Source organism: Nelumbo nucifera, chromosome 7, assembly GCF_055504915.1.
Source record: "Nelumbo nucifera cultivar China Antique chromosome 7, China Antique-T2T, whole genome shotgun sequence".
Classification (NCBI taxonomy): Eukaryota; Viridiplantae; Streptophyta; class Magnoliopsida; order Proteales; family Nelumbonaceae; genus Nelumbo; species Nelumbo nucifera.
The window spans coordinates 22,670,599-22,684,805 of record NC_142655.1 but is presented as its reverse complement, the minus strand read 5'-3'; the positions used below and the strand labels follow the sequence as shown (position 1 = coordinate 22,684,805).

At 33.6% G+C, this 14,207-nt stretch overlaps 1 protein-coding gene across 3 annotated transcripts; it reads left to right on the top strand.

The window, feature by feature from the left end:
- Nucleotides 1-3,852: 3,852 nt before the first annotated feature.
- On the top strand, nt 3,853-12,511 carry LOC104593551 (Protein kinase superfamily protein). Of its 3 annotated transcripts, none has more exons than XM_088891696.1 (3): nt 3,906-4,063; nt 9,637-11,418; nt 11,494-12,511. In XM_088891696.1, exons 1-3 carry the CDS (start codon nt 4,057-4,059, stop codon nt 11,715-11,717), a joined length of 2,013 nt encoding a protein of 670 aa, XP_088747822.1. In that variant the 5' UTR covers nt 3,906-4,056; the 3' UTR covers nt 11,718-12,511. The 3 variants fall into 3 exon arrangements, with proteins under 3 accessions (XP_010251752.1, XP_088747822.1, XP_088747824.1); XM_088891698.1 differs by adding an exon at nt 4,538-4,722 and having other exon boundaries at nt 3,940-4,063; nt 9,637-12,511; XM_010253450.3 differs by having other exon boundaries at nt 3,853-4,063; nt 9,637-12,511.
- Nucleotides 12,512-14,207: the final 1,696 nt, after the last annotated feature.

The window sequence follows — 14,207 nt, the reverse complement described above, 5'->3', positions numbered from 1 at the left end:
TGAAATGGTGTAAAAAAGATCGACCTGGAATAAGACATAAAAAGTGCAAAAATGGAGTGTATAGAAAACCTCTTAACTATATATATATATAAAACAAAGCGGTCAAGAAATTTTCTCATTTTTTTGAATTTTTTGTTTTTTTATTCCATGTCATTTTTTAAACAACCAATGAGATGCACTTTCCCAATTACCTAAATAATCTATTCTCCTAAAATTTATCCTAAACTACCACCTAAATTTATCCTAAACAACCAATGAGAGCTTCTCTCATAAATTATCTCTAATTCCTATTTATCCTCTCCCCTACTTTTTATCTATATCTATTTAAAGAAAGTTTGGATTAAAAAATTTAAGAATTATTTAAATATTCTAACACAAACTATCTAATAACTTTAAAATATTTATTAAAAACACGAAAAATAGTTTTATATTTTTACAATATATATCATGAAATTATATACTAACAATTTAAATTATGTTTTTCCGGATTATCAATTTAAATACTTTTCAAATATTTAATAATATTTAATAGCTTTAAATAAATAAAATTCAAATAACAAAAAATTTAAATATTTTATCGATTATTTAAATTACTATATTTTAAATAGTTAAAATAGCAAAATTATCTAATAAATAATTTTATATTTTTACAAAAATATATCACGAAATTATGTACTGACAATTTAAATTATGTTTTTTTTTTCAGATCATCAATTTAAATGTTTTTCAAATATTTAATAGTGTGTAATAGATTTAAATAAATATAATTCAAATAACAAAAAAATTTAAATATTTTATAGATGATTTAAATATTTAAATAAATAGATTTTAAATAGTTAAAATAACGAATTTATGTAATAAATTTAAAAAATTTCTTTAAAGCAGAAAAATAATTATAACATAATATTGAAATTAATAATGATTTAATATATTACAAAATTAATAATGAAATTAAGTAATAATAGTATAAATTATGATTTTATGGATAATTAAATTCCATAAATAACTAATATTTTACATATTATTTATTTAAATAATTTGGTATTTTAAATAATAAAATATTTAACATCACTAGATTTTAAATAGTTAAAGTGAATAAATTATGTAATAAATTTAAAAAATATCTGAAAAGTAGAAAAATAATTATAACATAATATTGAAATTAATAATAATTTAATATTTTTACATAATATTGTAAATAACTAATTTCACTTATATCAAGTAATAATTCGAGAAAATAACTTAAAAAAATTAATATTTTTTAATAATAATTTTAAGCTCTTAACCTATATTTATTATATAATTATATATACTAAAATTTGTATTTATTTTATTTCAGTAACTATTTATTGTTTTTGTGATAAATGCATTTTCATTGATTATGTATAAATTTATTTTGTTTTGTTATTTAATAGAAAACTTTCAATAATTATTGGAGATTAAACTACTATTAGTGAAATATATTTTCACTATTATTTAAGATTATAAATTATTGATTAATATTTATTAGAGATTAAACTATTATTTAAGATTTTACTATTTATTGACTAAGGTAATATATTTTTAGTAGCTATTGTATTTTTTCATTATCAATATATTTTCAATAATTGTGTATTTTTGCTATAAATTTTCAATAATTATTGGAGATTTAACTATTGTTATTTACTTATTTATAAGATATGAGACTATTAATTTAGCTGAAATTATGAGTGTTCATGAGTTGGTTCGGTTCGGTCGTAGGCTATTTGGCCAACCAAATCGACCTGGTCGAGTTGGGGAGTTGGTCAGCTGAAACCGACTGACCTTTTGTGAAAACCAACCCACTCAAGTTGTATCGATTTGGGTTGATTTTTTGGTTTGGTCAATTGATTCAAAAGATTTAAGCTTAAAAATTAAATTAAATTTTAAAAATTATAGTGCAATTATTAAAAATAAATAAAAAAATTAGATTTATGATATAAAACATTTTAGATTAAGAAATATAGGAAAATTTCCACTTTTCCATACTAAAAATTATATTTAAAAATGGCCAAAGTGAAATTGGTTCAACTTGGTCGAATTGGGAAATTTTTTGAACCATAGTCAACCTAAAATACTAGAAAATTGACAAACTCAGGTCGAATTGATTGGGTTGGCCAGTTTCACCAGTTTGATGAATAAACCTAATTGAAATTAATTATTGTTATTTTTATATTATAAAAAATTTATTAAAAGTAGTATATAGAATATGAATAATTATTAATTATTTAAAAAGTTGAAAATATAAAACAATTGTATATTCTTGTGTGATTCTATTAGGGTCATTTACTAGAACACATCTTATAGTTTTACATATTTACTTAAACCTACCTTATAGCTTTTATTTTATTAAAACATTCCATATATTTTACAGTTATTTACTTAACCAACCTGTCATTAATGAGTGTTTTTTTTGCCATTAGGCCCATGATTTTTTATTCCAAAAATACCCTTAACACTTTTTTTTTGTACAAAAAACAAAATTAACCAAATATAGCCAATAGAGTGGTTGCCCGTGTCTTATAAAGGGCAAAGATGGTATTTTTATTTTTATTTTCTTTTGATTAAATTTATTTAAATGAACATTAGGGTCAGCATTATCATTTTCCACTGTCATCTAGTGGAAGATTGATTAAATCCATTACAAATTATAAGTGGTGTTTTAGTAAAATTTTAGCTATAGGATAGATTTTAGTAAATCTATGAAACTATAAGAGGTATTTTAGTAAATGACCATTTCTATTATTTAGTTTTCGCTTAATAAATCCCGTGCATTACACGGGTCCCCGCTAGGGAATAGATTAAGGCTGCATTTGGCATTCCTTATTTTAAGGACTTATCTCTTTTTTACAATTAAAATGCCCCAATGAACATTGAGTTTTTAATTACAGAAAGGAGATAAATCCTTAAAATAAGGAATGCTAAATGCAGCCTAAAAATAATAAGAAAGGTTATTAATAAATAAGAAAAATTTATGTCCTTAAAATAAGGAGATAAGTCTTCTGACAAGATTGCAAGTTTACTTCAATCTTGAGGGTATTTTTAGATTGTTCCCAAATACATGTAAATCAGGACCGTGGTGCAATAATGCACCAAACCGGCATTTACACCATTTCCAAACGCAGCATTAGTTTTTTGAATGTAAGATTAGGTGAATCATATAATTAGTGTAAATAATTAAATATACTCTAAGGTGTAACAAAAATGTAATATACATATTATAAATATACAATATGTACATTTACATGAATGTGTATGTTATACAAATTGGGTACAAGGTATTGGTGTTTCTTTTCCCTCCGGACCGGCCGGATCTACGCAGACCTGGACAAGTCCACACCGTGCAATAGCTTAAGTTGGATCGGGTCAGGCTTCGGTTGGACCAGTTCAACATGCAACCCTGATAAATGCCTAGGTACTAGGTATTGGTGTTTCTTATCCCTCCGGGACCTGCCGGATCTACCCAGACCCGGACTCCGACCCGATGCATCGGCATCTCCTAGCTATTTTTTTTTGTCCCTATAGTTGCAAAACTTTGTTTTATGATCCTTTGGACACATTAGTATTAATATGCATGGCCTAAATCTGTATTTAGGAAACAAGTTCCCATCAAATTCTGATCCAACGGTTTATAATAGAAAACACATCTCTACTATCAAACTCCATACCGAAATAATTCCTTTTAGATCCAGATCCAACGATTGATAGCCCAAGAGCACCGATATCTGGCATACTTCATGTCAGACTAGTGCTGGTAGGACCCACTAGAAGTTGTTAGAAGGCGAGGCATGACAGATTACAATATAGACGTTATAATTAAATAAATAAATGTGAAAGGGCAGACTATAATTAATTTGTAAATGAGTCATCAGCAAGAGGTGAAAATAAAAACTAAATTAAAAAATAGAAAAATTAAAACAAAAAAAAGCCGTTTTTTTTCTTCTTTTGTTCTCTGAAAGTTGCTGAGAAGATTTTGCAGGCGACTCGAATGTTTTTCCTCGGACGACGATCTGAAGTTTCAGAAAAACCCTAACCCGAATGGAAGGTAAAATTACGTCTGAACCTTAAACCAACTACCACGCTCTGTCTGTTTTCTTCTCTCTGTAGCTGTGAATTGACTTGACAATGGACTTGATTTACTTGCTCTGTTTCAGGCTTTCAGTAAATGCTCTGGGATTTGTCCCAAGCTCTTTACTTTTTTGTTTCTTTGAATTGCTGGAGCTGTGGGTTCTGTTTAAGGGAGTTAATCTGAATTTGCTCTTGTTTTGTTGTCAGTTTTGTTTTGTATGGTTCTGTGGTTTTTGTAGTTCAGAGGGGGGAGAATCTGGTAATCTGAATTGGGAAGTTATCTTGTGATTGGATGGGTTTACTGTCAGGAGATCGGAATTTTGTTGAAGAGATGGATTTTCAGAAACCTAGAATTGTTTCTCTGGTTTTCTGTACCTTTTAGTTTCTCAGTGGAGTTAGGAGCTGGCTAGGGTTTTTTTTTTTGTATTAATCATCATTTTCGCTTCTTCAGGGTTTGGTTGATGGTTGTTTTCTTCTTACCTTTAGCAAAATTCTGTTGATTTGAGGGTTTTGTCTCCATGGAGTCGTCTAAATGTTGATTGATGACTAAATATCAGAAGTTATAGTATGGATATAGCAATATTTGCAGCATAAACGGCAGATACATAACACATGGAAATCATAGAAGAAGAAAAGGTAAAAGATCTTTAGTAGTTTCTTCTTTTTGATAATTTTTGGATGGTAATGTAAAATTGTAAAATATTTGCATATTTAAGATACAATGTCCATTGGCAAATGATGCAGCTGAATCTGGTTTGACTCCCCTATATAAATGTGCAGAAATGAATCCAAATTCTGCTAAGGAATATTCCTAAATAAATTATTCCTCAGAACTCCTTATCTGGCTAGTGAATGAGCTAAGAAGATGGCAGTTCTTTGAGTCCAAATAAACAGAGGTTCAATATAGAACTCAAAGTCCTTGCCTCTCTCCATTTTAGTGGCATTACTTCCATGGGCCTTTTATCAAAATAAGTAAATAAATCCCTTTCATGGGCACTTGATGTGACCCTCATCCAGAACTTAGATCTTCACTTGGGAAATTCAAACTGGAATGCTGAAGAAAATTCCATTGATTATCAAGGACATATACGGCAATGGAATTCACCAATGCAACATCTTATCATATATTTTTTTAGGTAGTCTAAGGGACTCATTTTTAGAGATTTAATTTCATTTTGTATTTGGGCATGCATTCAGAGAGTGTATTCATGTTTTCCCATGCTTTTCCATTTGTTTACTAACTTTAGGAGGTATTCTCCAACATGGTTGGAGAAACATTGTTTTTCTTAAAACAAAAACACATAAAATACATTCTTTATTACTTGATGTTTTTCTTTTTTTTTTTTTTCAAGAACTGAGACAAGAATTGCCATTTTGAATTTTTGGATCAAAACCATAATTTTCTCGGGTGGTTTGGTCTTATATTTCTTACAGCATACAATATTCTGATAGAGATTCTGATTAAATTGATATTAATTATCTTTCCTATATACTTTTATATTTATATCTTGTCTACATTTTGAACTTAAGTCCATTTAAATGTGGGTTGGTATGACCCATGGCTGATATGAAGCAACGATAAGAAGGTCTGTAGGAGATTTTGGTTTGCATGTAACACACTGAATAATAGCTCAAATTAGCCTTCTTGAAGTGAAAACAAGTTTTTGTTTTTAATATTATATTTTTGTTGGTTTCAGAAACATTGGTGATTTTTCTGAATCAAACTGAAATGTTCTCACTTTGCTTTCAGAAATACATACCCAAGAATGCGCCTTTGTTTTTTTCCGATGATGCAGCACTTTTCTAGGATTCAAAAAATAAATAAAAGCATTCGTGCTGGTAAATACCCCCTTAGTGGTTTGTTGGTTGTTGTGGGAAGAAACTTTTCTCGGATTTGATAACTTGTTTTACCCCTCACTTCACGAAGCTTCTTTACAAGTTTACATGTGAAATTATTGAAATAAAGATGTAGGAAGCTTATGCATTAAATCATTGCACATATATGCTTTTGTTATTACCTCTGTACTTAATGAAGCTTCTTCTATACAAGTTTACACGTGAAACTATTGAAATAAAGATATAGGGAAGTTTTTTCATTACATTATTGCCACATCTAAGTTTTTGTTATTACCTTTTGATAGTTTTTTTAAACAAGGACATTCAATATTATCTTCCTTGTGCTCTCTGGTTACATTCTTCTTTCCTACTAGTAGGATGTTGAAATGTCATGCAGTAATTTGGTCATTGCAGTCCTTGATAAAATTGTTACGATCAGATGTTGGTGTGTATAATCCTGATCTTGTGAACCTGATATCTTCTGATATGTTTGGACATAGTTTGTATTACCTTCAATCAACCTAGATGCCTACTTCTCTCATGTATTCATTCCAAACCTTCATAGGCAATTACTATAGGTTATCCTTTATAAGTTATATCTAGTTTTCTTAATTATAATTATAAATTCTCCTGTCAGTTCTTTTAGTGTTCCAGTAATTTTATCCATCATGGTAGATTCTAAATAATTTGGACAGTAAATGGTTATTGTGCTCCATGCCAATTGTGCTTTCATCTAGGCTTCTCTTGAATCCCGCATGCATGTTTGTTAGATGAATTAGCTTTCTTTGTTACATACAAAATTTGGAACAAAAGAAATTGTTTATCTTTTCAAAAGTTTAGAATCTTCTGCCTTGTTAGCAACTTTTCCTTGAGGATCCTGGAGAACCAAAAGTTTCTCCGCCCTCCCCCCGTTCATATCCAAAATTGATTCTGATACTGGAATGGACAGGGATTTCTTTACAGGACCCTTTCCTAATTGATTATGTTTCTTCCTTCTAATGATTATAAGATTAAAAGAAAACAGAAAAAAATAAATAATTGAGAAAGAAATGATTGAGCACTGCTTATGTAAAAGTTCTCCTAATCTTAGTTAATGGAGAGAATAATGGTTAAAAGTGGTACATTGGGCTAAAACTATGGAGATATTTGCCCCTTTTCTATGGATGATTTCACAAAAGGATGGAATTGGATGGCAAGACCTAGAATGCAAGAGTATTGGAGGCCACCAATAACACCTCTTCTTAAAGCTGAAATTTGAAGTATGCAGTCTTGGGAACCTGGGACCATCCGGAATAGGAGGAGCTTATAGAGATGCTATGGGAAACATTGTTGCAAAATTCACTGGACCAATTGGTATTGGCGATTCATTAAAGGCGGAGATACTGTTTTGTAAGGATTAAGAGTAAGAAGAAACTTGGGCTTGAGAAATATAGCAGTGAAAGGGGAGTCGATAATAGTAGTGGAATGGATAAAAAATAATAGGTAAAGCTTCTTTCAATAGAAATGGAGACTAATTATTTGGCAAGCGATCAGCAAACTTCCTGGCAAATTCATTAGCTAAGCAAGGAGCATCTAGGGGACAACTGCTTTGGGATTAATTGTAATATAAAATTGTGTATAGTATAAGAAGGGGTGCAGGCCTTGCAGGGCACTTTGTAAAGGGGCTAAACAAACCTATGGGTTATACATTATACATAATTTTCTATTTGTAATATCAATAAAATTTTCAGTTATCCATAAAAAAAGGACCCCTATTCAAGTTTAAAAAATTCAGGCCTATGTGCAACTACTGAATCACCATTTTTCTTTACTAGATCTGAAAGGAAGGAAGAAAGGCCTTAAAATGTCCTATCTTCTGTCCTCATTCCCATCTCATAGGATGTTCATAGGAGGAAAACTGGTGAAAACCTGAAGCAGGTCCATTAGATAGGCTATCAAGCACAAAAACTGGTCTGTTCTGCATGCTTTTGGTGTGAGAGAACAGTGGTTGTTTTACTTAAATGTTGTAAATCTGATATGTTTTGAGAGAACAGTGGTTGTTTTACTATATGTTGTCAATCTGTGATGAAACTCCAGTCCTTTTATTTTCTTACTCTCTGCTGAAGTTATTTTTGGTTTGTTTAGTTTTAGTAGGATTAGTAATGAATTGTTAGAGTTGTTTAGGAGTTACAATCCTTATTTAAGTGCCCCTATGGGGTAGCTAACAGTTTGTCTCAATTCTAAAGAAATTGTTTTGGGGTTAGTTTTCCTAGTTGAGCTTGGAGCCTGTAAAGGAAGATATGAACCCTTATGTTAAGTAAATAAAATAACATCGTTCTAATTGGAATTTAAAAGAGTTGATTTGATGCATAAAAAAGCTGAGTTTACTAAATTTCTCTTTTTGCTTCCCCTCTCTCTCCTTATTTTTCTAAGCCATCTATCTAGGTCTAGTGCTGAAGCTGAATATCGGGTAATGTCTCATGGAGTGGCTGAAATTATGTGGCTAAAAAATTTGTTGAGTGAGTTGGGTTTTCCAGTTGATGGACCTATGACTCTATACTTGGATAACAAAGCAGCCATAAACATCGCTGCTAATCCTATGCTGCATGATAGAACTAAACATATCAAAGTCGACAAACATTTAATCAGAGAAAAGGTTGTCACAGGGGAAGTTTGTACTCCCTATGTCAGTCCTGAAGACCAACTTGCAGACATCTTCAAAAAAGGGTTACATCACTTGTGACATTATGATTTATGTGACAAGTCGGGCATGATTGATATGCCCCAACTTGAGGGGGAGTGTTAAAAGGTTGTTATTCTGTAAGTTTAGTACCACAGGGGTACTTTGATACTTTCATCATTTTTTATTTTAAGTTGTGTTGCCCTAGTATAAATAATAAAAACTGGCGCCGCCAGCATCTTTTTGAGACTCCAAATCTCTTTTCTCTCTTTTCTCTCTTTTCTCTCTTCTCTCTCTTCTCTCTCTTCTCTCTTCCTTCTTCTCTTATGGACAACATGCACCTTGCTTCAAAAAGGCATGTGCCTTATGTGTAAAATCCCTTGGATTGATTTTATCCTTTATTCCTCATAGCAATTGGGGATAAAAAAAAAAATCAAATTTGATGACTTATTAAGGAAAAAGACAAAGTAAGAGCATGCTATTGGAGATGTTGCAACGTATGTTAGGGAGGCCAGAAAGTGTTTAGCTAATGGAAATATTGACTTTTCTGGGAACCAGTAATGTGTAAATCACGTCAAACAAAGGCTGGTCAATATCTAAATAGAATGGATTCAAACTTCTCCTAGAATAGATGCTGGTGCTTCTTTCTAGCAGTGCCAACTCTCTTCATACAGTATAGACTCAATTATCTTGTATTTCTTGAGTTTATGTTTCTAGCGGTGCACATTCTCTTTATACAGTATTCTTTTACGGGGTCTGTTGTCTCTTAATTCTCCCTTAGTCACTATCTTCTCTTCTTTATTTGATCCAAGGAATTTCCTGTCCAGTTGTCTACTTGTCTGTAATTCCAGGAATGAACTCTTGATCCAATCCTCCAAACTTATCTATTTGCAATTCCATTTTAATCTTGTTTCTATAATGTTGGTCATGATTTCATTAAAATTTTAAGCATTTTTAATGCACTTCTTTGTTTAGAGATATGTAAAAAAAGTTAACAACTAAGATGAGTAAAAGCCTAAGCAGTTTGTCTGTGTTGTTTTAACACTACCTGACAGGGGGTTCACCTGACAGAGAGTCATTGGCATCTGGAACAAAAAGATCCAGTGTATCATCAGGAGGCAGGTCTAGGAGTTGCAAAGATTTTCTCCGGAAATTTCTTGACAGTGGAATCCTGACAGAGAAGCTTGAAGATTGGTTTTTAGAAATATCAGAAGATGCAGCTTGTAAAAAAACTGTTCTGGATATTCCTTTTGAGTTGACAGAACTCCAAAAGTTTGATTATGCTTTGGAAGGGGTTTCATTTCAGCAGCTAATTCGGATGCCAAATGCTATTTATGCTTCAACATCTGATGCTGCTGAAGCTGCTGCATATCTTGCCGTTGAAGATTTCTTACATGCAAGTGCAAAGGGATTGTGGGATGCATTTTGGAGTCATGGTGAGCCCATGCCTTTCTCAGTTGCTTGTCTACATGGTTCAAATTTGAAATTTTATCCAGCTGAGAAGGCAATTGCAAGTGGAAAACTTGGAGGTCTTTGTGCGACTGCTCTGATGATGAATGCCCGGCATTCACATGGAAAGTGGGACCACATTCTTGAACTAGCACTTTTGAGGCCCAACATTGGGGGCCTCTCAGTGGGGAGTAATCAGCAGCCTTCACTCCCTGTCCTTGGTGAAGCCCTTTTCTTTGCTTTACGTATACTACTATCAAGAAGCATCAGCAGATATAGTGTTCTTCAGAATTATAATACAGTCTTTATTCTTCTTGTTGATTCTCAGTATGGTGGTGTGGTAAAAGTTGAAGGTGATGTGAATAAATTGGACCTTGATGTCAGCAATGTTTACAAATGTGCTGCTGAATGGATACAGAAACATTCACATGTTGCAGTTTCTCCAATTGATAGGATTTGGAATAAGCTTGGAAATGCCAACTGGGGAGATATTGGTGCTCTTCAGTCACTTCTAGCGACCTTCCATTGTATTGCCCAATTTTCTGGGATGCCAAAGCATTCTATTGATGATTTAGCTTCTGATCATAGTTCTCGTCTCCAAACCCGAAGAACTGAAAGACAATTTGGAGATGCCCGAGTTAATGGAAATGGTGTATTCAGGTTTCAACAGCGCAGTGCCTCCCCAGAAATTGTTGAAGTCCAGGATGAAGCTGTGAAAGTAAAAGCTAAAGAGGTGATGAAGCTAGAAGCAGGATCTGTTTTATGGCTAGAGGATTCAAACTGGCAAAAGGGTTTCCAAATTAATGAAGTATTAGGTGATGAAGAGTTTTCATTCTACAGTGCAACCTCTATGGAAGAACTAGGAAAACCTTTATTTTTATATGTTGGCTCTCATCCTTCTCAACTAGAACCTGCATGGGAGGATATGAACTTATGGTATCAGGTTCAGAGGCAGACTAAAATATTGACTGTGATGAAGCAGAGAGGTCTGTCTAGCAAGTATCTGCCTCAGCTGGTGGCATCTGGGAGGATAATTCACCCTGGTCAGTGCCTTAGACCAAGTTCTGGGGGAAACTGTGACCATCCTTGGTGTGGAACTCCAATCCTTGTAACCAGCCCAGTTGGAAAATCAGTTGCTAACATGATAAGAGATGGGCAATTTGGTCCAGATGAGGCTCTCAGGTGCTGCCATGACTGTTTATCAGCACTATCTGCTGCTGCTGCTGCTGGAATTCGGCATGGAGATATCTGTCCAGAGAATGTTATCCGTGTAAGCTCTGGTGTTAGGCACCCTTATGTTCTTATTGGATGGGGTCATGCTGTATTAGAAGAGAGGGATCGTCCAGCCATGAATCTTCTTTTCTCTTCTACTTATGCTCTTCAAGAAGGTAAGTTATGCTCAGCTTCAGATGCAGAGAGTCTGGTCTATTTGCTTTATTTTTCATTGGGTGGTGTTATGCCAGAGTTGGATTCAGTTGAGGGGGCACTGCAGTGGAGGGAAAACTCATGGTCAAGAAGGTTGATTCAGCAAAAGCTTGGGGACATTTCGGCTGTGTTGAAAGCATTTGCTGACTATGTTGACAGTCTCTGTGGGACACCATATCCCATGGACTTTGAGATATGGTTGAGAAGGTTGAAGAGAAATATTAATGAAGATCACGGGAAGGAAATAGACACAATGGGTTAGGACATCTTCATTCTAATTTAGCCACACAATGGCTGCTTGAGCCCTCTGGAGCATCTGGAACATTGTTGAGACATGTTTGGATTTTCGAGAGGTCTCTGAGACTTGAACCAGATATGAGCATTATTATAGTCCAGAATATGTTTTCCTCAGGTTAAGTTTTTCTGTCTCTGTCAAGATTTTAATTGAACTTTTTGAATCACCAAGGACTAAGACAAACTACTGGAGCAATTGACCATCTTTGTTCTTTCATTTATTGGTTGGGTTCTTTTTCCCCCAAGGGAATTTCTGGACCTTCTGTTGGAATTGCTTGGATATTCTCTACCACATTGTTTCAGGGTTCTCCACAATTGGGTTTCTACAAACCACCTTTGATGTTCACATACAGTTCCTCCCTGTTCTTGAAGGGGATCTTCAAATGAACCTCCCGAGCTTGTCACGTACCATCATCCAGGTTATACTATATTGATGCCTATTTTTACTTTGTAAAGATCTGAAATGTTCAGAATTTCTTGAACTTGTTGGTCTAATTGTTTGGTTTGAGGTACAAGGACCAGCATGAGTGTCTATAGCATTCAGAGTTGTCCTCTGTAAGTGGGTGGTTGATTTTTGTGTTTTTCTGGTGTTTCTATAGAGTTATCTTGATCAATGCTTTCTGAGGCAAATTATGTCTCGTGTCTTTCTTGTGGCCGTGCAATTTAATGTTTTTGTAGGCTTTGCAACTCTTTGTACAAGCGCTTGTTGCAGCTTTGTCTGTTCAAATGCTGTTTTATAATATATCAACACTTCAACAGTAACCACTTGGTCATCCTTGCTGGAGTCTGGAGTTTGGAGAGAGGATAGCAAGCTTCAGAAGGTTTTCTGTTTCTGATATTGCCAGGGGGGACAATTAGTTCATCTAATTGAAGCAAGAATAAAGAACTCAATCGTAATGACAGACCAAGAGCTGGGGTTGTCATGTGGGTGGGTCCAGGTCTTTTCGGGTCAGGATTCCCCAAATGACAGAGGTGGTTCCAGACCCGATGCACCAAACAATCAGTACTTCCTTTTACACAGAAACGCTAAAAACAAAAGGGGACAGGTGAAATTGCGTTCGTCTATAAATTTCAACCCTAAGGGAAATCTCTTGTCTTCTACTTTTTCTTGGAGAAAAGGTTGGGTCAGGGGGGGATGAAGACCCATCGTTCAAAAGGGTCCCACCTTGAGGATTTATTGGGGATAAAATTCAGCTTAAGTTCTGACCAGAATGTGTATTTTTAAGCAAAAATCTTGTGGTCTAATGACATCTGTCAAAGCTCTTTTTGTTAGGTTGGACCTATCCAATGTGGGTCCTGATATTCTGACCATAATTAGTGGTCCCATGCGTTTAGACCTGACCTCGTTCCATTTCTTCTATAAATTTCAAGACTCCATACTTTACCAGACAATCAAGACCAGGATTAGACCCAATTTCCAAAAGGGTCTTAAATTAGACCCATTTATCCAATGCTTTGGGGCTCAGTCCTATTAATCTGAGAGACCAATATCCAATGTATGTTGGCACCCATTGATACCAGTACCATGAAAGTCATGGGCCAATTATTCTGTTACTTTCATGGTTGTGCATTTATTTTCTTCGGTAGATATCAGTTTTGGATGCTTTTGGTAGCTATGATGCCTTGCTGGCAGGCCATTAGCCAGTAGCCACAATAAGCTTGCTCTAAACCCAATGTTTCATAAGACTCTGTCTGGTTGCAGTGCAAAATTCATTTACACTGGTGTGAATGCCTGGGAATGCAAATGGGTTGGGTATAAGTTTTTGTTTACTTTTGCTTCAAGTTTGATTTTTGTTTTATTTGTTTGTGAGGAGTAGAAAAAAGTAAAATAATGTGGTCTTCAATTTATATGAAAGAGAATGGAAGCAGAACATAGTTGTCAAGGTGACACCCATGGATGGTCACCTTGCTTAATTGCCTACCTGTTTTGTACATATTGCTATGGAAGATTTTTATATTTTATATTTTTTGAGATTATAATAATAAAATTGATATTATTAACCTAAAATATTTATTTTGTAGGTTTATATACTAGTTTCTTTTTATTATTTTGTATTTGTTAGATTCAATCAACACTTAAAATTTTGTCAAATCAGTTTCTCTGTCCTCATCATCTTCTTTTTTCTCCTTCCACCCTTTCTTTTCTTCGTTTTCTAGGACAAAAAACAGGGGGATTAGCCCCTATATTTTCTTCTTTTTCTTCTCATGAATATATGATTTTCTATGTTTTAATATATTTTTTTGAACCCTGATGTTCTATTTTAATATGAAGCTTATACCATTTTCCGGAGATTATAGATAATCATTAATGAAAGATTATTGATGGTTGCTATGAACCTAGGGATATTACCATAGGATTTATGGTTATTTAAAGAATTCCATTGCCTAGGCGACTAGGCAACAAGATGCCTCCCTTGTTGCTTAGCCTTACTTTGTCGCCTTGAAGACTATGGGTAGG